Source organism: Pyrgilauda ruficollis, unplaced genomic scaffold (assembly GCF_017590135.1).
Source record: "Pyrgilauda ruficollis isolate IOZ18807 unplaced genomic scaffold, ASM1759013v1 scaffold234, whole genome shotgun sequence".
NCBI lineage: Eukaryota > Metazoa > Chordata > Aves > Passeriformes > Passeridae > Pyrgilauda > Pyrgilauda ruficollis.
In genome coordinates this window covers 1,881-27,510 of record NW_024522984.1, presented here as the reverse complement: position 1 = coordinate 27,510, position 25,630 = coordinate 1,881, and the positions used below count along the sequence as shown (strand labels likewise).

Genomic DNA, 25,630 nt, shown 5'->3' with positions numbered 1-25,630 from the left:
AAGGCCAGGCTGGATTGGGTTTTGAGTAACCTGGTCTAGTAGAAGGTGTTCCTGCACGTGGTTGGGGAGTGGAACTAGATAATCTCTAAGATCTCTCCCAATCTGAGCCATGTTGTGATTGTAAGATTCCATGAAACCCCATACATACTGTTAATGACTAGTGTGATCAGTTCTTTAGATTGACAGGCAAAGGTTCCCCTGGCACATCGGTGCCCACTGTTGGAAAAAGCAAAAGAACCTGTGCTGCTCGACTGAAAAGAGCTTGGGAGTGCCATTGATACAGAATGAGCAAGAGTGTGCTCATCCCCCTTACTTGGCACTAGTGAGGCCACACCTCAAGTGTTGCACTCAGTTGTGTGCCATCCACTTTAAAAAAGGATTTTGAGGTGCTGGATTTTGTCCAGAGAAGGGCAAGAAAGCTCATGAAAGGTGTAGAAAACACATCTTATGTTTGAGGGAGCTGGGGTTGTTCAGTCTCAAGAGAAGGTTCAGGGAGATCCTCATCACTCTCTACAACTCCCTCAAAGAAGGATCTATTAAGGTGGGCGTCAGTCTGTCCTGCTGTGTCTGCAGTGAGAGGATCAGAGAAAATGGCCTTAAACTGAGACAGGGAAAATTCAGATTAGATATTAGAAAAAATTTTCACTGTTAGGGCAGTTAGGTGTTAGAATAAGTTTTCCAGGGAGGCAGTGGAGACATGATCCCTGGAAATGTTCAAGAAGCATCTGGGTGATGTGGTTTAGGGGTTACAGGGGTAGTGGGAGGTGGATGGTTGGACTGGTTGACATTGAATGTCTCTCCCAACCTTGATGAATCAACAATTCTATTATTCTAACACCCCCCCAAGCACTGCCAGACAAATCCTAACAAGCACACCACTAAAGCCTACGTATCCCTGAAACATTTTTAAGAAATCAGCTCACAGGTCTACAGCACACAGCATACGTGTAGCACAGATGCTGAGAAGCAACAAAGCTGAATACCCTCGCTCAGCTTCAGTCCTGTGCAGATCACCGAAGCAAAGAATGAAGCAGCAGAGCACCGGGCTTTTGCACGCAGTAAAGAGAGTTGCAAAATCCAGCAGCTACTCATTCACAGGAACAGTTGCCTGTGTATGCTCTTGCTTCTCCTAAAAAATCACCGGTGCCCTTCTTTTCTGCAGCTGCTCTTGACTTCTCTGCATCTGAGAGTCTGAAGGGAAGTGCAAGATATTCCATGGAAAGCTACAGGAGGACTAGGTAGAAACACAGGAAAGTTGTCCATGAACTCCTTGCATACGAATGCTAATGTCAATTTAACATGCAGGCGAGTGGCGAGGCACCATCCTCTAGCAGTCTGAAAGCTGCGCACACAAGCCCGGTGCTTTAGGCCTTCATTCTTCACCTCTTGGAAGCTGCCACGCTCTAAATTTCTTGGAGGCGAAGAAGCAGCTACTTCTTACACAGATCATTGTGCGGGTAGCGGTGCGCTCCAGAGCGCTGCTTCTGCCAAAAGACGCCTGGCAGCTGCACTTACCTTCGGAGAGCTCCGTAGCTCTGAATTCTGCATCTCTTGTTGTCTGCGAAAATGGTTTTCCACTATGTCTCGCACACAGAGACTGTGCACACAAAACAGCACACATCCCTCCATCTTGCCCCAAAATTTGGCTTTGCTGCACATTCAAGAAGGACTCCTTTTTCCCAGTTAACCTGCAAATTGCTGTAAGATCACTGTTCTCTCTGCCCTCTCATCCCTAGCTCGAATAACCATTGGCACATGAAAATCTTGCAAAAGCAAAAGATCCTGAGAGATGTCACAGGTCAGATATATTTTCTTTAAATAAACCCACTGCAGCTCCACAGTGTACTGGGTTATCACACCAGGGCCAGACTGGAACACAGCCACGGTGGGTGAAGCCAGCACATGGCACCATCTACAATCCCAGTGTCACCTTCCACACACCTTGCAAACATGCACCAAGCACCCATCGTCCTCCCAGCCCTTTACAACTGTGAAGGTCAAGTGGCAATGTCACTTCTGCATCCTTGCAGAGAGGGGAAGGCACAATCTTTGCACACCTACACACAGCACAGGCAGGAGAGGCTCAGTTACCTCAGCCAATTGTGATCACAGAGAAGGGGAAGGCAGCCAGGCACTGAAAGCGCTGCCCCCTTCCTCACCACTCACCCAGCAGGACGTGTACATGGAATTAGGAGACAGAGGAATAGGTTACCTGGCTGGAAGGCACCCTGTTGCACCTTCCCACTACTTCAGAGGAAAATACACCACACTTTAAAAGAACAGTTTGGGTGGGATGTTCTTCCGTACCACAATACAACTGATGCCCGTGTTACCTGCATTGAAAAAGACGAGTAAGAAAAGCAGCAGAGGTGACAGAAAAAAACAGAAAAGTGGTGTCAGGTGTTCATTCACTATTTACATAACGTGGCCTGGATGTGTTTAACTTGTGAAATCCTGCTCCTGTGCATCAGCAAAAACTGTGGTCACACAAGACACAAGGAAGGGGGAGAGGTCAGAGGATGCCCAAAACTCTGACACACAAATAACAAAGAGAAACAATGTTTTTCTGTTGAATATTTTATTTTTGCATTGCCTTCATAGCGCAATTAAAGCAATCTTTAAAATTCACTTATTACAAATGTTTGTCAAGTCTCTTTTTCCCCAGAAACACTTTTCTTGCTTCCTTGCACATATGCCCAAACACACTATAAAAACCCCATTCATAACATGAAAGAAGGGCAAACATCAGTCATGTAAACATCTTTCTTAGAGTTATCCATTTTTTAAAAGTCATGAATAAACTTACAGATGTTCAGTAAGGCTCATAGTTCGAGTACAAATGTCATAAAACACCTATCAAGTACTGTACACAAGTTGAATACTCCAGGGTTAACTGTTAACACATGTATAAGCTTACCCCAAAGATTATTCTTTAGCACTTAGTTCTTCAGAACGGAGACACCCAGTAATTATGGGCTAAAGAGTATTAAAATAGCAGAAGGCCTAGCAGAAACTGTTAAGTAATACACAATTTTAGTCTGGTTCTTAGCTCAGAGTTAAACTTGTTACAGCTGCAGTAGGAAAAGTTTTCTAGAAGGGGATCTAAAGGAAGGAGGGATGGGTCGTTTGTATGGTATCATGAAGGGAGGCTAAGAGGTACATCTTGAAAATGTGACTAGCCTTGCTACTGCAATTATTTATGGCAGCTGCATGTAATGCTGCATAAATACTTCCCCAAATAGCAAAAATGACCATTTGTAATTTTAAGGATCATTTGTTGCATCTCCCCTAAAAAAAAAAAATTATCTACTTATTGGTATTCAATTACACTTGCATCCTACAAAAAGACATCCCTTTAAATCTGGTTTAGATCTTACTACAGCTTTTTTGTTTAAATATTCTTTCTACCATGAAAATATTTCATACAAACATCATTTTACACAGAAATGTTAAAACTCGTGAAGCAGGTCTTCCCACACTCATGATTTTATGGCTTGAATATTTAATTGCTTATAATTTTTGTACAGGTATTTCTCCTAGGGGAAAAAAAGAGTTACAGTAAAATGGTAAAGAGAAAAAGTGCAGGAAGTTCTACTGCCTGCAGACAGAGGAGGGTCCACTCAAGACAGGGTGACCTTAGTGTTCAAAACCTTTGATCTGGGACAAATAAACATGCACTTAATCTTGCACCTTTTCTTTTTCCTTAAAAAAAAAATCCCTTATAAGACTGCTTAGAAATTCTCTGTCCAAAAATACAGTTCTCATGTTTCCATGACATGAAGCATAAGGAACAAGTTCACTGCAGGTGAAGCTCATTTCCACTTGCAGATGAAGCTGCTCCCACACCTGCTTTCCTTGCTTGGATGCCCCTGGCACACAGCAGTGCAGCAGAAGTGAGGAACAGGCAGCACCCCAGCATGTGAGAAGATACTTCAGTACCACTGTTTCCAAAGCAATTTGTTTTTTTTAAGTGCTTGGAGGTGAAGCCCTCAGGCACCCAGAGCTCCAGCAATTCTGCTGAGCCACAGCAGAACAAAGCAGCAGATACTTGGCTCTGTGTAATGTTACCTCATCACAACAGCAGCATTTTCCTAAAGACCATCAAACTGAGTGAAAGAACACAAATCACAGAGGTCTCTGGGACAGAAGCAACACTGCTCCACCCCCTGGCACAATCCAAGTGGTGAGCACTGGTTTGACTGGAGGACAAGGGCAACAGCTGGGAAGGAAACAAAAAAGTGCGAATTTCAATAATTTCTGAATTTCTCTTAGCAGATGGGATATGTTGGCTACTCTGCTCCTCCTGACAGAGGCTGACAGAGGGTGAGAAATCCCTGACAGAGAGCTCTTGCTTCTTGTAGCATGTTGCTTCTAGCAACATGCTACAGGATCCCCGGGAAAAGCCCCTGCCATCTGTGTGCAACACTTCTGCATCTGGAAAGGCCGTGCCAAGGAGAAGCCTGCCTAGTCACGCCCAAAACATGCAGCCTCACCCCATGGCCTCCCAAAGCTCCCAAAACCTCCCCAGGAGCTTCACCTTATTAAAAGCATGGACCATCCAGGGAGATACTAGGAGGTATCATGGCAACTGCAGAAAAAGTCAAAAAACTCTCACAGATGAAAAGCCATTTCCATGTATCTCCTTTGACTTCTTCAGCAGTCAAAATTTACAGGTATTTATGTTGGGTAAGATTTTTATAATTACTATTTTAAATAAGGAAATAAAAAGCCTTTTCAGGAAAAGAGAATCAGGATCCCCAAAAGTAAAATTATAGTACAAGACTCAACTTCAGACACCCTGTACATGGCCTAAGCCCTTTTCCTTCTTACCCAGTGGAGTGACCCCAGCAGCAGGCAACTCTCAGCTGCAACTTTTCTGGCTCTCATCTCCAAGAGTAGCCACTTCCAGAAAACAAAGCCTCTGTATTCTTGGTGACAAAACTCTGTGCTTCCATCACAGGTAGATCCACTTCAGATTTCTTTTTTTTTTTTTTTTTAAGAGATGATCAGCAGCCTCTAATACAGCATAATAGAGGCTTCTCATAAAGCAGCTCAAGTAACCTTCTCATCATGGAGAAGCCACGTGCAGTACTGCAGACCAAAGGCAGATTTTGGGAACTGATCTGTACCTGAAAAATGCAGCAATTCCAGGTCTTCTTATGCTATTCTTTAGTCACAATGCATATCCCGAGAGACAGCCACTCATTCAGGCTCAGCTGACAGGCATCAGCTCTCCTCCTAGCTTCTGTACTGACAGGAAAGGTCTTTGGCCAGACTCCAAGAAGTGGAGCTTCTTTACTTATTGCATATTCACCAGTAGTCAGCTGCATCCTACAGACCCAAGAAGATAGCTGTGCAAGGTGATGCTTCCTCTGCCCCAAACAAAAACCATAGCTGGGTGTGGGTCTTGTGTCTATGGATGTCATCACACTACCAATGAGGAGGTTTGTGAAGCTGGTCTTGCTCTCTAGTGAGCCCCAGAAACTGGGCTGCAACACACTGACCAAGTTAAGGCATTATTTGGTGTTCTGTAACTAACCTGTGTTTTAACCAGGGGATGCCAGCTCACACCTCTGAAGGCCACACAGCTCTTTCATCACTCAGTGGCAAAAGCTATCTCCACTCTAACAGACCAGGAAGAGAGAGAAAACAAAGAAGAGTTAAAAGGCTTGGTCCTGAATCAAGCCAAAGCAGCTCCGTAATCACAACTTTTATGGAAGGTTGGTCGCTGAAGAAGGGAATTATAGAAGGACCAACAGATTTTACAGAGCTGAGGACAGCAGAGATAACAAAGACAACAGCCACAGCTGCGGCATGCTACCTACTAGGCTACCCATGTGTACAAAGAATCTGCTTGACTCTCACCAATTTTTTTGAGAAGACACAGGACACCGCAGTGCCTTTTTTTCCCTAGAATTTCCCTATTTTAAGATACAATCTTCAAGCCTGATGCACAAAGAGCACCTATATTCTATTTATCTCAAAATCAGGTAATATGAAGACTGACAAATCTATTAAAACATAAGCAACTCCACACAGGAAATTAGCAGAGGAATCAGAGACTGATCAGAAATGAAGGAAAAGGAGCTCTAGAGATCAGAACATTTTAAACACAATTGCTCAGTGAGCACAGAGAGGCCAGCAGTCCAAAGCAGGTTACCAAGAATGTGGAAGGAGTTACCATCCATTCCCAGCAGGGTTCAATCACGTCTTCCCCCTGTTCTTTCATGTACCTAAATTCAAGCCTCAGCTTTGCAAACTTCAGGATCCTGGCACAATAATTCCAAAGATACAAGTAAAAGCTCCCTACCAGAGGCTTTCCTGCAAGTAGTTGATAACCTAAAGTAATGACCCATGAGCAGGCAGGGACAGATGAAGTCAGGCATATTTCTTTTTGAGAATCATTTAGTGAAACTGAGCAGCTGACTGACCTTTGCCAACTCTCCATCAACTGTGAGGTTGGTTCTGTCTCTGCACACTCAGGGGAGTTCCTGACCTGTCACCTCTGCCGTGGATGAGATGTGACCTGAGCCTCCAGCATGCGCAGTTGGGAGGTGCCACAGCTCATGTGCAGATCACTGCTGAAAGAGTGTTACCCTGAGCCTGCCTGTCCCCCCACCTCAGCACATGCACAGAGCAACTTCTGTGCAAACTGAAATGATGAGGAGATGGAATATGTTTGTGAGCAGCCACAGAGCCAAGGCTGTTACGAGTAATTCCTAACTTCCCTCAGGTACCAAAGCAAGGATTCTCAGACTGCATGTAACAGCAGCCTCATCCTTCTACCTGCAGATACCCAGCACATTCCCCTGGCAGCTCCCCACACAGCCAGATGCCTCCAACAGTTCAAGCAAGCAACCAAAATGTGTCGCAATAGAAAGACAGATCTGATTCCCAAATCATTTATGTTACATATATACAAACTTTTTAAAACTACAAACATTTAAAGAAAGTGTTGCAAATGCATTTGAGTTTTTCCTAAACTGCTAAACCCAAAAGAGAACATCGGAGTCCCAGAAAGGCTGCAGTATCCAGACCAACACAATGCATGATTTCTCTCTTATACAGCACTAGGCAAGACTGGTACAGTATCTGAAAAACCACACAATTTCCCTACTCCTGAAAAACCCCAGAACACAGCCCTGCAGATGAATATTCACAAGCCCCCACTGCTGGCTGCAACAAAGCTATGGATTGACTGCTGTTTATAAATATGAGCATCAAGTGGTATTTTTACATTCATTGTTTGTCTTTCAAAAACAATCTTTTAATATCTTTTATTTAAAAAAAAAATCTTATTTTGATACCTCATATTACATTAATTCACTGTGTCATAAACCAGAACTACTAAAAGATGGCTATAAGGCTATGTTGTTCCATCAAGTGAACATCAAGGGAAAAGATACAGCTCTCCCTCACCAAGGACTACAGCCTGCCCCCAAATACATGCGCCTCCTTTCAGAGACTCCATGGGAGATCCAAGCATCTTTTGCCTTGAGAACTGGCCACTTGAACAGGTGAAATACACAAACCAACTCATCAACATGGATGCAAGTAATACACTTGCCTTCCAGAACATGTACTTCTGGAAGTCTTTCAACAGCAAGTCTGTTTTCTCCTTTTCACAAAATCTTCATGCAAAGAACAGCTTCATTTGCATGTCATAATAATAAATTAAAAAAATAAGCCAGCCGTGCAGGCTAGATAAATATTAGGTTTAGACATGTTGCTATACTATTTAGAGAGCCACAGAAACCAACACACAGCACTCTCACACACACAAGCCCTTCCACTAGTTAGAAAGGATTTTATCCTGCAAAAGAGGATTTGTAGAAAGAACAACGTTCAGACAAGAGGAAAGGGGAGTTAAAATCCAGCCTCCTATATGCTAATAAATAAACTGCTCCATTGCAAGATTCAGATCAAAGGTTTAAAAAGGCAAAATTATGCTACTATTAGAGAATATCAAAATATTACTGTTATCATCACAAGTGGCATATATGCAAAATGCAATTGCGCAATAATGCCTAGGCAGGTAGAGAGCAACACTAAATCTGCTGACTAAAAGTGAACAATACACCCATTTTAGTTGCTTTCTAGTCTTTTGGTCATCTTTGCATATGGTGCAAAAGCAGAAGCTACCAAAGAATACTACATCTTGTATAGAATATTAAATAATTTCTTCAGATAAGACTGGTGCAATGCTAGCTAATTTTTAAATCTGCTATGAGTAACACAGTCAAACCTAGTTAGTATCCAAGGAACTTATCTCTTAACACAGAATGCAAGATTATGACGCAACAGCATGAACAATCCCTGGTTGTCCAGTTTTTAGTATAAAGGTAGTGCATAGATCCAAGTTTCTGTTTCAGTTTGCTGAACAGAGAAGGTGCTCCCATGTCACTTTTGCTGGGCAGCCTGGAAAGCTTTCAGTTCCAGCTGGTACCACTCTGGTGCTTCAGGCCCATTCTGCCCCACAGGATTGTGATCGTACCCATAAGCCACTGTCAACTCCTCATCCTTCTCCACAGCCCTGATGGTACGGATACACTTGATGGGCCCAAAACGAGGATGAACAAACCTAGGAAAAAAACATCTTTGCTAGGCTCAGCTGTCAATTCGCATACTCTGCCAGCCCCTTCTACAGTTCCAGAATTTACTCAATTCAGAGCAATACTGCATAATTTGATACTGAACTAGCAGAATTGAGTCAACCTCGTAAGTATTTAAAAATATGAGCAAAAATATTAATTTATCAAAGCATTGGTAGTTCAGCAAATACAGCGTGGTTCTAGCCAAGCTAGCATTTAAAGAGCTGTGATGATGCATTTTACAATCAAGAAGCAACTAAAAGTTCATGACAAAACTAACAAGTTGCAAACTTCAAGATACTCCATGGTAAGTCCCAACAGACATCAAGCACCCGTAACGCCAGTCCATTTCCAACTCAGCTTAGGTGAGCAGAAACTCCGTCAATGCCCCAACGCTTTACTCCCAGCCCACCACTGGCCCTCATCCAGCTGCCCAGGGATCCCCTGCAAGCCCAGACAGCCAGGCTGCAGCTTCTACCCTAAAACACAGGGCTGTACTTACGGCTCATAGGTGCAGTTAGGAGTGAAGGAATGGTTGGCCTTATGCCCCAGTGAGGCACAGTACTTAGCAGCGTGGTTGTAGGGCTCTGGCACATCAATGACTGTTTCATCATCCAGGGATATTGTATTTCCATTGAGGGCCCAGTCTCTGCTGTCTACCTAGTTTGCAAGGCAAAAATCCAATGTCAGTGCATAGGAGGGGTCAACTTTGTCAGCAGTTTGAAAGTCAACATTCAGAATATATGCAAATAAAGCTTTTCATGGGTGTACGCCATTAAAAAGAACAACCCACACTTTTTAAAGCTATACATAGGTGAGCATGCACTTTCTTTCAATTACACTCCATCATGTTAAATCTAGGGTGGGCAGGTAGTGGGTGTTAGATCCTACTATGAAAACAAAATTTCAGGAGGAGTAATGAAAATTCAGACTGACTTTTTTCTTCTCTTTACCTCCTGGTGTGTAATTCGCACTCCATTATAGAAGGACATCACTGTACTGGCTTCTGCTGCTATTTTTGAAAACAATCCTTCTCCAGCACTGGAAATGAGAGAGACATCCACATACACCCTAAAAGAGGAACAGGCCATGGAATCAGTGACTGGCTGCAGTTTTAATTTTCATGAAGTACAACACTAGTGGGATAAAACCCAATACTTCAGTATAACAATAAAACTAATAACAATAACAAAACCAAATTATTATTATTATTGTTATTGTTGTTCAAAAACCTCTTTATGGAACTCCTTTCCTTCCTCTCTTCCATATGTTCTCTCTATTTTGTCAAAACTGAGATTTGGTGGAAAGTTTGGGCTGACTTGGAAAACTTTTTTTTTTTTGAAGTGCCAATCTACTATTACTCCACAATGATGCTTCAATTCAGGAACACTCTCAATAACATATCAGAACCCCAAAAGACCCCACCAAGCTGGGGTTGCTGGTATGTACACGCTCTGAGAAGCAAGAGTTCTCAAGGTAATGCCCCACATCTCCAAGTACTCAATGTAAATTAAAGCAAGTGTTTTACTTATTTAGATATTATTTAGATAATTTCAGAGTATCAGAAAGTGCCTACAGTTGAGGTACACACAGGGCTTCCATTTTACAAACCTTTACATATCCTTTAAGTCTTAGATGAGAAAAACTTTGCAAAATTAGGCCCTAAATAGGTAACAGTAAAGAAATATGGGGAGAAGAAAAAAAAATTTACCTCTCTGATTCATAAGGATCAGGAAGAAGGGCATTTGTAGAAATGCAAGATGAAGTAGATTTGTCAAAACTGTATACTGGGCCTAGAAAAAATCAGACATCAATGAAGGAAATAAACTAACTGGCAGTACTGAGAGTATGCAATCCTTAACTTAATCAAGACATTCAAAAATTAAATTTTAATGGTTGCAAAAAATGTTACACTTCCAAAAAAAGATATTAAACAGAACTACACCTGTAAAAAGCCTTCAATGAGATACTGCTTCTTGATTATTTTTTCCTCTTAACATTCTAACATAACAATGCTAACACAAAAAGATGATACATATGTTCTTCAAATTACCAACTTGTAGAGCAGGACTAGATACTTTTTCAAAACTGACCCTCCTAGTGCCTCTAAATATAATTTAAAAGTAAAACAAAACTTAAAAGGATATATTCAACAGCTCATTAAAAAAAAAAAAAACAAAAACAACCAAAAACTTGTTTAGTTCAAATATGAAATATTTTCTAGTCCAGATCCTGAAGAGACTTCAGCCAGATGATAACATTTAGTAATCAGAAAGCACCCTTGCTATAGTCCTTTATTTTTTTGCCACTAATAAGCAACTTAGTGGTACAGCTCTAATTATATTCTTACATCTTTCTCCCAAATGCCAGAGGACTACCTTGGGCATAGATTAAGAAGAAGGTGGAAATAAGATGGGAAAAAAAAACCCCATAGAACAGAATACTACGAAGTTTGATATAAGGCCTTTGCCCTTGGTGTCCAGGACCTGTTCTGGCTGAAGGCAACTTCCTCCTGAGTGGAACTTCATCCTACTTACAAAGCACAACTGTACCCTCCTACAAAGTAAGTTTTAAGTTAAATTCTGACTTGCTATCATAACTGAGTGAAAATAAACTCACATGCATTTGCTTATCCACACCTTTTCACTGAGCTTTATGTGCCTATTTCATATCAAGTGAGACAATTTTTGCTGGCAGAGCAATAAATGCATTACCAGTCCCTGACTGTAACTGCAGCTTAACCCACACTCCTCCAAAACATCACGAACATCTCAGAACAACAAACCCTCCCCAGAACTATAGGTTCAAGCCACTAGGTGGAGAAAGCCCCACCCTAACCCTGTGCACTGCACAGCCACTTTCTGTCAGCAGGACCAGACACACAGAAGGCTGCTGATGAATCAGATCATTATACAACGACTGAATCTGGTTCACTAATTCCAATCTCAGCCCAGCACCATAGGTTGAACATTCACATTGCAAACACTGACTTGCATAAACCCAGCTGACAGCTACAACCAAATCAGGGCCTCACTCGCCTACTGCAGTTATTTCACTGCAAGAAATACAGTAGCACCATTACCAGGGTGAATGCAGCAGGTTTTCCATCTGGTACAGAGGGCAGTGGGATGTGTGACAAGCAGGACTGTGCCCATAAGCACTAAGTCTCAGAGTGTTATGAAATGCACTTGGGCAGGACCACACATAGGGCAGGTCCCATCAGTTTCCAGGAGAAAGACCATCTTCCTCTCTGCCCAACTCTGTGACTTGGAGGAAGGGCCCCTCACTAACAGCCTGTCATCACAGCCAGTCTCCAGTGAGGAACATTACAGGAACCAAGGTGTCTGCAGCAAAGGGCTGGTAGCAGGAATACAAGTTTGCGTTAGCTCAACTTACTGCCTGGAACTACTTCAAATTGAGGTTTCCCATCCTCAACAGCTGTCAGAGTTGTCAGTTTTGCTTCTATCATTTCTCCATCTATGAACCTTCCAGAATATGCAGTCTTTCCATCAGGATACACATAGGCTATTTTCTCTCCAGTCATCTCCCCATCTTCATTCACTTCTCCCACAAGGCTGCCTCCATCCTGAGACCACAGGCAAGAAAGAAAAGGCAAAGCAAAGCATTTAATTTTACTTTACTATCCTTGATGCCTAAAATTTTTAGCTTTTTATACTTTTCATGCATTTGTAGCTTTGTAGATTGCAAATGCGTGGCTGTAGCTTCTATTTATTTTCCTATCCTGTTCCCCTACATTTAGGAACAATATGCTAACATTCTAAACACATTCCTAAAAGATTCTTTAGTCTTACTCCAAGAGTGGACTTGACATAACAAAAGCCAGGCAAAAGAAGTCTGGGGACTGCTTCCAGTGGGGCAGAACCTGAGGAATTACCACCTAATCAACTAACCTTTTAATTTCACAATACATGATAGTTACATTGATCAGCAAACCTTAGAAAATGGTGAATTTACTGTACCACGTGCGGTTTTTGCCATTGAGTACCTGACAGCTTTCAAATAAAAGTCTGCTTTTATATTCAATCTAATGCTGTTGGGAATTCTATTTTCTAAGCAACATTCAGTAAATGAAAAGGGTTTTCCCCAACTTTTAAAAATGCATCAGTAAGTTCAGATGTGAAATTTTGAAAATGAGAGAGAAACAGACACATGCAAAATCTCAACAAAATAATTCCAGTTAGGATAAAACTGATTTTCTGTGTTGTTCGGAATAGGCAAAACCCAAGGTCTCTCATTCCACGTGACACAAATATTCAATTTCACTTGGTGAAAGTTTTATGTGTACAGTGTGCAAAACAAGGACCAAAGCCACACAGATGCCCAAATCTGATTACTGTGATACTGTGCTGGAGGAAAAAAGATTTCACACTACCTTACTAATACATGGTACCTCTAAAGACTTGACCCTATTAAGGAAAAATGATTCCCAGAATGCCCCCCAACATCAGGTGGTAATCAGAGAACAACTGCTTGTGGAAAGCATCAACACCAAACTTTTCCTCTCCAAAGTTTATGCATTTCAGCCCCGGGCTTTGCCATCTGTGATTTGCCTGCAGCTCATATTAGATCTATTTCCACAACTGCAGAAATGAGATGCATACATTAGCACAGGTCTAACCACTTGCTGGGGTTAGGATTTTTCCTTTTGTTTCTTTCTCTCATGCAATTTTGTCCCATTTGTTGCTACAAAACAATAACTACTGCTACTTAAGAGAACAAAAAATGTGGCCAGGAGGAAGAAGAGGGGGAAGGGTGTAGCTGGTTACTCTCTTTACCTGGGGAGGGAGTTTTCTTTGGAAGGGAAAAGATACTGAGATTTTGTCAGGGTGGTGGTGGGCTGGGCTCAGCTCATCTCTTTTCTCTTCCCCCATCTGCGGTAAGACAGGCTGCGATTGCTGTGGGGACAGTGTTCTACTGTAGCTCTGCTCCTGGGAATGGCTGTGCACTGGGAACTTATTAGCAACCTACCTCACTAGAAAGGGCCCATACCACATACTGAGGTGCCACAGGGGAAACCCTGGGACCCCCAGCCCCTCTGAGGGAGCACCCTCTACCTGTTGTGACACCCCATGCTCCTGCTACAGCTGCAGAGTTTCTGATACATTTCATTTACTCTCAGGGCTCATCCCAGCCTGCCCGCCATGGTCCCACCTTCCTTTGCAGACACCTGTCTTTCAAACCTGGACACCACTTCAGGTTTTTATTTTAAAAAAGACAAGGAAGCATCTCCAAATAACAACCTGGAGCAAGACCGGCTTGTGTTGTGGAAACAAACTGATTTACATCAAGCAAGTCCACTGTGCACAGGCCCTATTTCAAAGAGACACCATTTTGTTCAACTCCAAGGATGAAAAGAGTCTCAAGCATGCTGTAATAGGGAACAGTGAACCTTGAATCTGGGAAAAAAATTGTGCACATAGCATCCTACACAGAGTCATGAGAAAACAATTGGTTCCATGGCAAAGGAGTAGAACACCTCGCATTGTCTGGCAAGACAGTAATGGTAAACAACCTGTAATTATCAACATTTCCAGAACATACAGCAACACTTTGTCATCTGGAAGATGACACAGGAGATACATGAAGTGAAGGGTCAGCTGTGTGTATTTTATACACTAGGACTGAAAAACTTTTGGCAGCATACACCAAGTATTTGCTGATCCCAATACACGCTTAATGGCAATAGTGAAAATCAGTAAATAAAATGAACAGCCAGTGTTGGTAAGCATTTAGAAATCAATCTGGAACTAAAGCTTGTGCTATATGTAGCAGAATTAGACTGGATTTTGACCAGCAGCTTAATTACATGCAGACATTACCACGTTCTTGGCACTAGGTAAAGATTGAGAGATTCAACTCTACTGTGTAAGGCTGAATAAGAATTCTATTTTTAAAAATTTTGCATCAAAAACTCTCTAAAAGCTATACAACAGTGACTGCCTTAACTAGCATGGTTGTAAAAGAACATCAAGATTCAAAAAAATAAAATACTGGCTTGTTTTAACTAGCAAATCATTTGTCCACAACTCCACACAGCTCTCACACTAGTTACATCTGATGTGTTAGGCAAAGCCAGTCTTCACATCGTATCCTGCAGAAGCTTGTGAGCCCACTGGGGAGAGAACAACACTGGTCACCCGGAGAGATGCACCCTAAGCTCCGGGCATTCCTCATAGCTCAGGGCGAGGAAAGAAGCTTTCCCAACAGTGCTCTGCAGCACCATGATAATTTGTCCTAGTTTTGCCCTTCCCATTGGTCCACTAGCTTTCCCTACCCCTTTGACCCTTATGTGTTCATGTTCTAGAGAGTTCTCCCTTCCCTGTTTTCCCATTGGTTTCTGTAACCCTGCCCATCCACCCTGGCACTCCCTACCGGTTCCTCTGTACCTGAGCCCTCAGACCATTGGATCCCTGATGCTCTCCTCCGCCCCCTCTTCCCCTGTATTTATAACCTCAACCCTCCTTTGTCTTTGGCCCCTGGACCCCTTCAGCACTGCCTGGAATAAAGCACGTTGGAACTCCACACCTGGACCCTCCTGTGCCTTCACTGCTGAGCTGCTGTGTGTCTGTGTGTGTCTGTGTGCTGGTGGTCTCCTGGCTCCTACCCCTTGGTGCAAGACGTTCTTGGGTAAGGTTGCGTCCACCACCACCATGGACCACAAAAATATCCTGCAGAAACTGAGACATCCTCTCCCCTCCTACTCTAATAAGAGTGATGGGTTGCAATAACTGGCATGGCTTCCATGCTCCTCACCTGCAGCCATCACTACAAATTGGCAAAATCATAGTCCAGCCTTCACAAAGAGATAATGCATAAATTATTAGACATCCTATTTCTACATTGTATTAAATTATAGATAAATGCACTTCCACGGGGCTGGGTTTCTTGGAATCTTGTAGCCTCACTGAATCTCATCTACTGGGCAAACATTCAACATCAAAATCTTTTAACTTTGTGTTGGATTATCCAAAATCAGAATGCCAGATCTGTGTGTGCTGATTTTTGGATAGCTGAGTCACGGTGGGTATTTCTTTCAGGTGGGGAGGAAAGAAAAGTACATAATTCTACAATAAAAAGAGCAGGTGGTCAGGTTTACCGGGTAATAAATCCAACAAATTCCATGTCGGATGTTGTCTTTATACTGCCCTTTGAATATCAGCCGCCCGTCATTGTCGTACTCTTGGGCTGGGCCGTTCAGCTCTCCATCCACGTAGGTGCCATGAAGGACCACTCCATCCTCGTAGGTGTAGATTCCCTGGCCTTGCAGGGCATCATCAACGTAGTATCCCTCCAGGGTGCTGATGAAGAGAGAAAAAAAACAGCAGTGGAAAACTGTTCACTTCTCAGGGGTGAACCCAAAGCCTCAACACACTGGAAGACCAAGGTGAAAATCAGAAACTTGTTTCTATGGAGCTCCAAAGGCAGAAAACAACTTAGAGCACCCTTTCATCAGGGTGTGCTGCACGGACACAGAATCACTCAACTCAATCACATGCTTGGCATTTTCTGTAGGCTGGAATAGTCAGCAAATGGACACTCCTGGACAAAGAAAGAATTCTTGCTCAAACAGGCTACTCTCACATTAGTATTTTCTACCTGCTATGTGTGGATCTTCACTGACATGTCTCTGGAGAGATGAAATTGAGTACATGTGAACTATGACAAGGAATAAACTGCAACCTGCCATAGTTCAGTGTCAGCTCCCCAGCAACACACTTAGCAGCCATTTGTACAGGCCCCGCTAAAAGCAGCCGTTTTTCATGTATTTCTCCTAAAATCAAACACTAGTCAAACAGAACTAGTGCTGCACTTGGATTTAAACAAAGAAACATTTCATTTTGGCTTTGTCTTGCAAACCCTTTACTCTCACCATAAAAGAGGATCTATTCAGGTATTTCTTTCTCACGTAAGGATTAGTATAAAAGAACACAAACTGTTTAGCTTTTACTTCACCATGCTTAGCTAACAGCCAGCTGTCAGCATACACATATTTTCACTGCACAATTATTTTTCAGATGCAGATGTCTAATGTATAAGCTGACACAGTGTCTGTGAGCACGACTCTACATGTTTTACCACATAGATTTGCAAGAGTTGTGGAAGGAATGTTTTTTCAGAATTCACTTTTCTTGCTTTCTTGCTCTGTTTTTATGTAACTTTGCAAACTGGATGAGGTTTCCATGGGAAAATATATTACAGTAAAAGCCTCAGTGCACACCAGATGAAAAACAACAAGGGGCAGGAAAATAATTTTACTTTTCAGCCAAATGAATTTCTTGATCCAGGTTGCTACAGAGCTGCACAGATAGCTAGGGCACTACAGCACAGGGAACAATGAGGGAACCACCAGAAATCAGTGCCCTTACTTAACTATAAATGATGCCACTTTCCCCTCTAATTTATCACAGACCACTAGATTTTAATTCCATTGTAGTGAAAGCACACATAGTGTGCACATGTAGGATTACTCTTTAAAAGAAGCAGCCACTCCCAGTTTACGCAGTCAAAAATCCTGTCTTGTTATCTTTAATTGCATTAGTTGAAGTTAAAACATTGCTAAATTACAACAGTGCTTCTTCAGCCCTGGAAAGAATATATTTTCTTTGACTGTAACTCGAACTTTTTTTCTCTCTTTGTATTAAGCTCCAAACAGTGACCAAAATATCCATCTCATCTAAGGAAATCAACTTAAGAAATCCTTCAAGCTCACCTAAAAAGTCAGGTTCAGAAACTTTTATGCTGTTCAGTTTCTGAGCTATTTCCACCCTGCTCCTCACTTCACTTCAAGTTCTCAAAGTATGGTGTCTGCAGCCAGACACAGTAATTGCAACTAAGACTTGACCAGCACAAAGATGAATAAATAGCTTCTGTGTCTTCTGTAAGCAAAACCTTTTTAACACAAACCCTGAACTAGCCTGAATTTCTCTGGTTTGCTCCTCAGATGATCATACTTCTGACAACATAAATTCTACCACAGTCAAGATTTATCAGATGTACTGTCTTCCCATTATCCACTATGCCTTGAAGGGATGGAATATACTTCTTACCTAACAATTAAACCAATTATATGGATTGGGGGGGAAAATACTTTCTCCAATATCATTACAGGGATTAAGTTGATATCTATGGAGACCGATCCATTTATCTCTCACTCCCTCTATATGGGAACATGGAAAACTTTTTCCATAAAAATAATAGTTTTCTACTGTGTTCTGGGAGATGTCAGTTCACAGGAGTTTCCAATTAGGGAGGAAGGGCAGCTGCAGCTCTGTGCCAAGAACGGCTCTCATGCCTGCCTTTATAGTGCAAAGAGTTCTGCAAAATAACACTCCAGAACCACTGGCACCAAGGAAAGTTCAAGTCCACAATCCAAAACAGGGAGTATGCCAGAGGGCAAACTTCTCTCTCTTAAAGAATATGCTGTGATTTGTTGCATTTTGTTAAAGGGGAAGGAAAAACCAACTGATATTTCATTCCAGATTCCATTCCCTTACATAATGAACAGGAAGGGGCCAGTTATTTCAGTAAAGGGAAAAGTTTCCTTTACCAAACAAGGCAGCCAGTCCTATTCCCCAATACTCAAAAAATGAGAATGCTGACACTGCAGCCAGTCTTGTATTTGACAGAACTCAGCTGCTCCCCAACAACACAGGAACAGCAGTACAGCTGTCAGCATTTACTCAGCAGCCTGCCAGGGAAACACACCCACGAGTGCTGAACCAGCTAGCTTATTGCACAGGATTCTGGAAAGGGAGAGCTGTTCAGAGACATTTTTGATATTTATTGCTCATCTTCATGAGCAATCAGCCTTGCCCATGGCACACTTAATGGAAACAGCATGCCCTGTTTTATGCCAAGTCATTCTTACGACATGTCATGACTTCTGAACCATCCATTTCAGAAAGCAACTCAGTCTTGCTAGCTGGACATAGCTAGACAAATGACATCTTCAATAATTAGCTACTGCTCAGTAGCTAACTTAACTCAGTAGCTACTGCTTTAGCTAACTTAAAATACGTAACAGTTAATGAAAATATCCCATTTTCCAAAACCACACTGCAGACTATTTTTTTCATATTTTCATTCTGCTAGTTCCTAAAGTCATCAGTGGCCAGCTATTCCAGTTTTTTAAGGGTTATGAAAATTGAGAGAGAGAAAAAAAAGAAAGAAAAAAAAGTTGGCAACACTCAAGCAGTACAGAGAAGGCACAGCAGCAACCTGACTCTTCCTAGTAAATGCTGCCCGTAGGCTGGATTACCTGGAGGAGCAGCCCTACAAACAAAATAGTGGGTCAGTTCCTCTGACTGCACAATCAGCAGCTACTCTGCTGAGATCATCCACCAGCACAGAAACATTATGTACGTGTGTCCATAGAGACACTGTCTAACAACTTACACCAAAACTATTTTGGCGAACTCAGCTGCTGGGCAGTACTGATTTTCAGTTACGCAGAGAAGATTTAATACGGGCATTATCAACAACAGTGAGGATTTTTCTTCATCCAAGCTTGGAGGCCTAATCCCTCTCTACATAACTGAATAAATATATTATCTTTGTCATGAAATAAAACCCACAATCCCCAGTATGAAGCAAGTGCAAAGGCAAGTACAGACAAGGAGCTGATTCACTGAGACAGCACAATACCTCTGCTCCTGCTCAGAATTTTGCTGAGCAGGAAGAGAGCAGACCCAGCGTGACTGTCAGTTTAACAGCCGCTATTCAGAGTGTCACCAACAGCTGCAAAACCACGAAGAATCGTGTCATTTTATACATTTGTTGCTCCCTTGGAGGAAGTTCTGAGCAACTGCAGACAGGAATGCTACAGTGGTGGTGGGAGGAAGACTTATAAGGTGTTCATAATGAGGATCAGAGAAGAAAACACATGCATAGGCACGGACTAGCCCAATTTCATTGTCACAATTCCCAATGAAAAGAAGGGAAATGATAGGGGGTGTTCTGAAAGTACATCAGGCCACAAGCAACTTGCAGAGGATTACTAGAGTTGCTAACAAACCTGTATTTAACTCAGTCCTTTAACTGATAAACAATTCGACAAAGCAGAAGGCAAGCCTCTCTGTCAATGTCTTACATCTGTGTGCGATAGCTGGCACAGGGAGCTCTTGGTCCAGTTGCACTTTCTGTCTAGCTCTATAAGGCAAACAAGTCCACCTGAAGTAATGACCTTCGATGTCCAAGTCATTGTCAGCATGGTTTTCAATAGTTCTGACCACTTCCCATTCTTACGATTTCTAATCAGCTCATAACTTTAAAGTGCTAAAAGAGCTCACACCACTGCATTCTCCCTCCAGGAAACAACTACAGGCACCCCATTACACACAAAGCCTGTGTGTAATGAGCCACAGGAATGGCTACAGCAGCAGCAAACTTTTCAGCTACAGTTTTTAATGAGAATTTTTATCCAGAAACTCAGCAGTATACAATCAATGTATATTAGTTTTGTATCACTACAAGCAGAAGGAAGAATACAGAAGAAAAATCAAAGAGTCAGAGTGTACCTTCCATCAAAAAAGAAGAATTTGCCGCGGCCATTCTTTTCTCCATGCACAAAAGTTCCCTCAAATCTGTCTGTTGATGAATAGGTTACTGTACAGAATCCATGTGGCAGCCCATCGTCATCTAGATGCCCTGAAATAAAATCCAAACAAAGAGCAACAGAACACATTAATTATTATGCAAGATTTTATATCTGCTCTCATTATGTAGCTACTTGAAATGCAGTAGCTCCCTAGTACAAAACAGTAATTCAGATCATTGTTGTTAGGAACAGTGATCAGACATTCTGTACAACTGAAGTTTGTACCTGTGTAACACATAGTTTTAAATAAAAATAAAATATAAGGATAAAAGAAAAGGGATGAGAGACAGGATAGAGAAGCAAAACTGGTTTCTGAAAGAAATAGGGTTTATAGTAGTCTCACTTGTATGAATACACACCTTCAAAAGCATAAAAATTCTTTATCTAAAACATGTATTTATTGGTGAGAACAGGATGAGAAAAGGCTTGATTTTTTTCTTTTGATAAACACATGCCTTATGATAATGTGGGTGTGCCACTACACAGCTGTATTCATGGGAATTTAAAGAAATAAAAGTATGTAATATCCATAATGCTGTGCCCTTGCAATATGTCAGACAACGTGGCATTTAACATTTTAAATGCTGCTCTCCAGTGCCTTTCCGATGTGTTCACCTTACATCCTGTTCCTACCCCCAGCCGTACCAGTTTTCCCTATTACAGCTGTTGCACAAACGGAAAGCAGAGACAATGCACTTGGATCCTCACCTGCATAGTTTGTGTCTTCTTGACTATAAATGGCCAACTCTACTAAGTTAAAGCTCCTATTGCATCTCTACCTCTTCAAAGACAAAGGAGAACAACAGAGAAGTGTTTCAAACGATGGTTATTGCCTGGTTTAGCTGTGTGATCTCTGGCTGCAGAGCTCAGCAGGGCTGCTCACAGCACAGGGACACACCTGAATGGGTGCTACAGCTCCCACAGTGACATTTTATCAGGTATAAATTTTGCATGAAAACTGTAAAATAAATAACAGCTAGCCTACATTTATATTCTTCCATGCTTCTAACTAAAACATTACCTCTGATGCCCCCAGTCCCCTGGTGATGCATACACAGCCTATTAGAGATGAGAGACAGTGTATGCATCCATTTCTGCAGGCTTTGGGTCAAGCTCTTCCCTGACCAAATTTGCCCTAACCTGAAAAGGTTCACCACACATATGGAAAGGCAGAAACAAACTTCAGTGTGAGGGGGACTGATTTACAGCCCAGGCTAATGCAGGCAAAAAGATGCACTTCAGTACTACCAGACCTTGAGTCCGGTGCCCAGAGAGGGAACAAGCTGGGCAGACTTTACTGACTACAGAAATGCACCTAGAAAAGTGCACAGGAGGAAGTAACAGCGAGGAATCTGAACTCATCCAAGAGCCAGGCTTCCGTCCTGCACCTTCCCTTGCATGCTCCACCAAGTTTCTCTCATACCTGCACATGACTGTGCCTCACTTCACAAGTCCCTAGTCCAAACTACATTAAAAACAGTTTAAAGTTTAAGAAGCCAGTAAAACCAATCAGACACTGATTATCAGTTCACAGCCAGAGAAAGAATAGAGTAAAAAGAGACAGCAAAAAGTGGAAGGGAAAAAATTCTATCAGTAAAGGCTTTTAATTACTTTGAAGAGGAACTCTTTAAACAGAAAAGGCTCTTTCCAAATAGAAGAAAGGGTTTTTCCTTCCCAGTCTGTCAGAATACCCGTTTTTGTAGAAAAGACAAATTTTAGCTAAATTTAACCAATTATTATTAATGGTTAAATATCAATAACCAATAAATTAATAACAGATTCAACTAAAAGGTCAGTAACATTTCTGATGTGGACACCTCTTTTAGACCAAGAACTATGTCAATAGTTTTAAATAAAAGCATTTTTACTTAAGTTTTATTAATATGGAAGGGCACACTGCTGTAAGTTAACAAACCCTAAACAGTATAATACCAGTTTCTCCGTCACTACAGGGGCAAAACTTTTATAAAACACTTGGATTAAAAAAATACACTGATAATACTGGTACATCATACCATTTAAAAAAATACCCAAAGCAACAACAAAAACAAACTATTGCAACTTTGTTCTCTGTGATTATTCAGCTTTGTCAAGATTTTGCTGGCATGCAAAACCCAACAAAAAAGCTGCCATGCCTGTACAGAGAACACATGTCAGGCCTTTTGCACAGTAGGATACAGACTACCTCAGAGATTTAAAATGGTCAGCTTTGATACAGTGGACTCTATACAGGGTCTTAATCTCAGCCACAACACAAAGAATCCAATTATTCTAATGTGCTAGAAGTTTCCCCTTATTAAAAAAAACCAAAAAACTATGCCCCCACCACTGCAACAAAACAAGAAACACAGTCTCTCTTGGTCTATAATATGGGAAAAATGCAATTTCAAGTTTCATAACATAAATATAACTTTTTTTTTTTTTTCTTTGGCTGTAATTCTGTTTCAAATTAAGTCAATGGAAAAAATCCTCATTATTTCATGGGGAGTAGTGTGTTCCACTTTCTCACCACTCTCCTCCATTTGCAAAAAATAAACCTAAAACTTCTAAACATATTTTTAAATTATTGTAAAACCTCACTTTTGTTGCTTCATTAAGGGTCTCCTAAGACTTCCTCTCAATCTCAGACAATGAAATAGGGGCTGGTTCACAATGGAGTCACTGAAAGCACTGGTGTATACAAATCAAAGATAAAATCCCTTTACTGTCAGTATCACTATTACTTAACAGATGACACATAATGTGCATCATAAATAAAAGATTTTGGCCTCAAAGATGCCAGATGGATCACAACAATAAACCAAACTTCCCCCTACAAAGGTAGAAGTGCTGATTTCTGTATTTCTAACTTCCTTTAGGTAAATGCAAAATCCTGTTCACCTCCAAAGAGCAACCTGCTTCTGTTTCACTCAGAAAAACACACACATTCATATACACTGCTAAAAAAAAGATGCTTTAAAAATGTGTTTCCTTAGCTCATGGAGATGCCAAACAAATCCAGCAGAACACTTTATCTGTGATATAAGGATGAAAACTATGACTCCTTGCCCCAGACAACTGCAACCCACAAATTTGAGGAGGCAGGAGGAAAGGCAGTGGAAAACCACATCTGTAAAGGCACAGGGCACACCCCATCCATAGCAGAGCCTCACTTCCCTCAGACCCATGTTCTACACAACAAAGATTCTCTAGCTCCAACACCACACACCTAGACAGTAAATCCAGCTCTGAGCAGCAGCTGCTCAGCTCACATGTGCTGTCAGATTAAGCTGTCGTGCAAGACAAACACCTTCCCTGGAACAACCCGCTGTGAGGCCTAATCCTTCTGCCACAGGAGACACACGGCGAACATAAGCATTACCTGCACCTTAGGCAGCTCCTTGCTCCCTGTCCCAACAGCCGAACACCTTGGATCGCTATTCCCAGCAGGACCACGGTCCTCCCTCTGCGAGGAATCTTTGGGGAGCCAGTGCTTTCCCACAGAGGGAGATGCCATGCTTTGTTTCCCTGCTCCCAGACGCCTGACGGGATGACAGCATGCTGGGGAGCTGCAGCCCTGCCTGTTAAGGTTTCCATCAGTAATTCACCTCCAGAGGACATGTGCCTCTGGGTTTAGAACTCTCCAAGGGTTAGTTATCCACACGTGAGAGGTGAACTGCACACAGAGGGTGTACATTAGTTATAAGGTGACCCACCCCGCTCCCATACGGATAGCTCCAGCCCTGCTGCCCATGGATATGGCAACAGTGTCTTCTTGGAGTCTCTTTCTTTTCCCTTCTCCATCTGCAGGTATGTGACTGCAGCCCTGGCTCCCTGGGCTCTCCCCAAGGATGGGCACTCCCCAAGGATGGGCACTCCCCAAGGATGGGCACTCCCATGTCCCTCAGCCGCCGGGGGAAGGACCGAGCACCGGCCGCACCGCCCAGGGAGTGCGGGCTGCAGGCTACCGCCCGCACGGGGGCACGGCAGCGGCCGTGCCTTATTTTTGACAATAAGAGCTGAGCAGCCGCCATCCCCGCGTCCGGGGAGCGGAGCCTCCCACTGTGGCCAGAGAGCTCGGTGGCGGAAGGCACCCAAAGCGCCTGCCCGGTAACGGCGCCAGCGCGGCCCCGGCTCCCCCCGGCCGAACTCCGCCACGTGTGTGCCCTGGCCCTGGCCCGTCCGTTGCATAAGCCCACTGATGTCATGCGCTGCGCCCGACACCGGCCGCCCAGCTCCGGCCGCCACGGCCGCCTCCACCGCTCCCGCCCCGCGCCCCCACAGCTCCTGCAGCAGCGCCCGGCGCCGGCGGGCCCTACTCCCCGAGCCGTGGGACACGCACCTTCCACGACCTCCTCCAACGTCTCCTCGTCGCTGTCCATGGCGGCGGCGGGCGCAGGCAAGGCGCAGCCGCGGTACCCGGGGCGGACGCGCGCGCGCCCCACGCTCCGCCTCCGGCATCCTCCCGGGGGAGGGGCCTAGCCCCGCCCTGAGGGCGTGACCAAGCGCGGCCCGGAGGCCAAAGGGGGACGCGAGGAGCTGCCGGCCCCGCCCCTCGGGATAATGGCGCGGGGAGCTGGAGTTTGGGACGAGGCTGGTTCGGTATGGCCCCACGTACGGTACTGAGGGCACGAGAACGCTAGTCCGCTCAGCGCTGGTCCTCCAGCGCATTCCGTGCTGTCCATCCGTCGGCCCGCTGATCCCGACTGGCGTTGCTGTAGTTCACTTCGCAAAGCCGGAGGGTCCCCAGCAGCTCCAGGACACCTCCGTTCCTACACCAGGGACCGCTGACCTGCTGCTCTTGCCACAGAATCACAGAGTATGCGGAGTTGGGAGGGATCCATTAGGATGATCGAGTCCAACTCCTGGCCCTGCACAGCAACATCACAAAGAATGCCATCCTGTGCCTGAGAGCACTGTACAAACTCTGTTCTTGAACTCTGTAAGGCTTGGTGCTGTGACACCTCCTGGGGAGCCAGTTCAACCTGCTCAACCACTCTCTCTCTGGGTGAAGAAACTTTTCCTGACATCCAACCTAAAGCTCCCCTGACACAGCTTCTGGCTGTTTTCTCAAATCCAGTCACTGGTTAAGAGAGTGAAGAGATTAGTGCCTGCCCTGCCGCTTCCCTTCAGGATGTGGAAGACCACACTGAGGTCTCCCCTTGTATCCATGATATTATGAAAAATCCTTTGCTGGGATTTTTCCTCTCCTGAGAAGCTGAGGAGCCTCAGGAGAGAAAGGTAAACAATTACTATCTGCCGCTGTGGAATGCAACAGGTGCATCTGTGATTGGTCCATGTGGATTGTTTTCCATTGATGACCAATCACAGCCACCTGTGCCAAGGCTGTGAGCAGTCACAGGATTTTGTTATTCTGTTCTGTTCTATTCTTGTTGAGCCTTCTGATCTCTCTGTTCTCTCTGTTCTTTAGTATAGTTTTAAT

General features: G+C 43.3%; 1 protein-coding gene across 1 annotated transcript; it reads right to left on the bottom strand.

Annotated features, from left to right (window-relative positions):
• Positions 1-2,561: 2,561 nt before the first annotated feature.
• On the bottom strand, positions 2,562-24,649 carry SETD7 (SET domain containing 7, histone lysine methyltransferase). The gene is made up of 8 exons (XM_041469445.1): positions 24,530-24,649; positions 20,129-20,258; positions 15,709-15,910; positions 11,988-12,177; positions 10,303-10,384; positions 9,545-9,662; positions 9,094-9,251; positions 2,562-8,581 (listed from the first exon to the last, which is right to left on the bottom strand). The coding sequence occupies exons 1-8, from the start codon at positions 24,567-24,569 to the stop codon at positions 8,401-8,403; spliced, it is 1,101 nt and encodes a 366-aa protein (XP_041325379.1). The 5' UTR covers positions 24,570-24,649; the 3' UTR covers positions 2,562-8,400.
• Between the last annotated feature and the right edge of the window lie 981 nt (positions 24,650-25,630).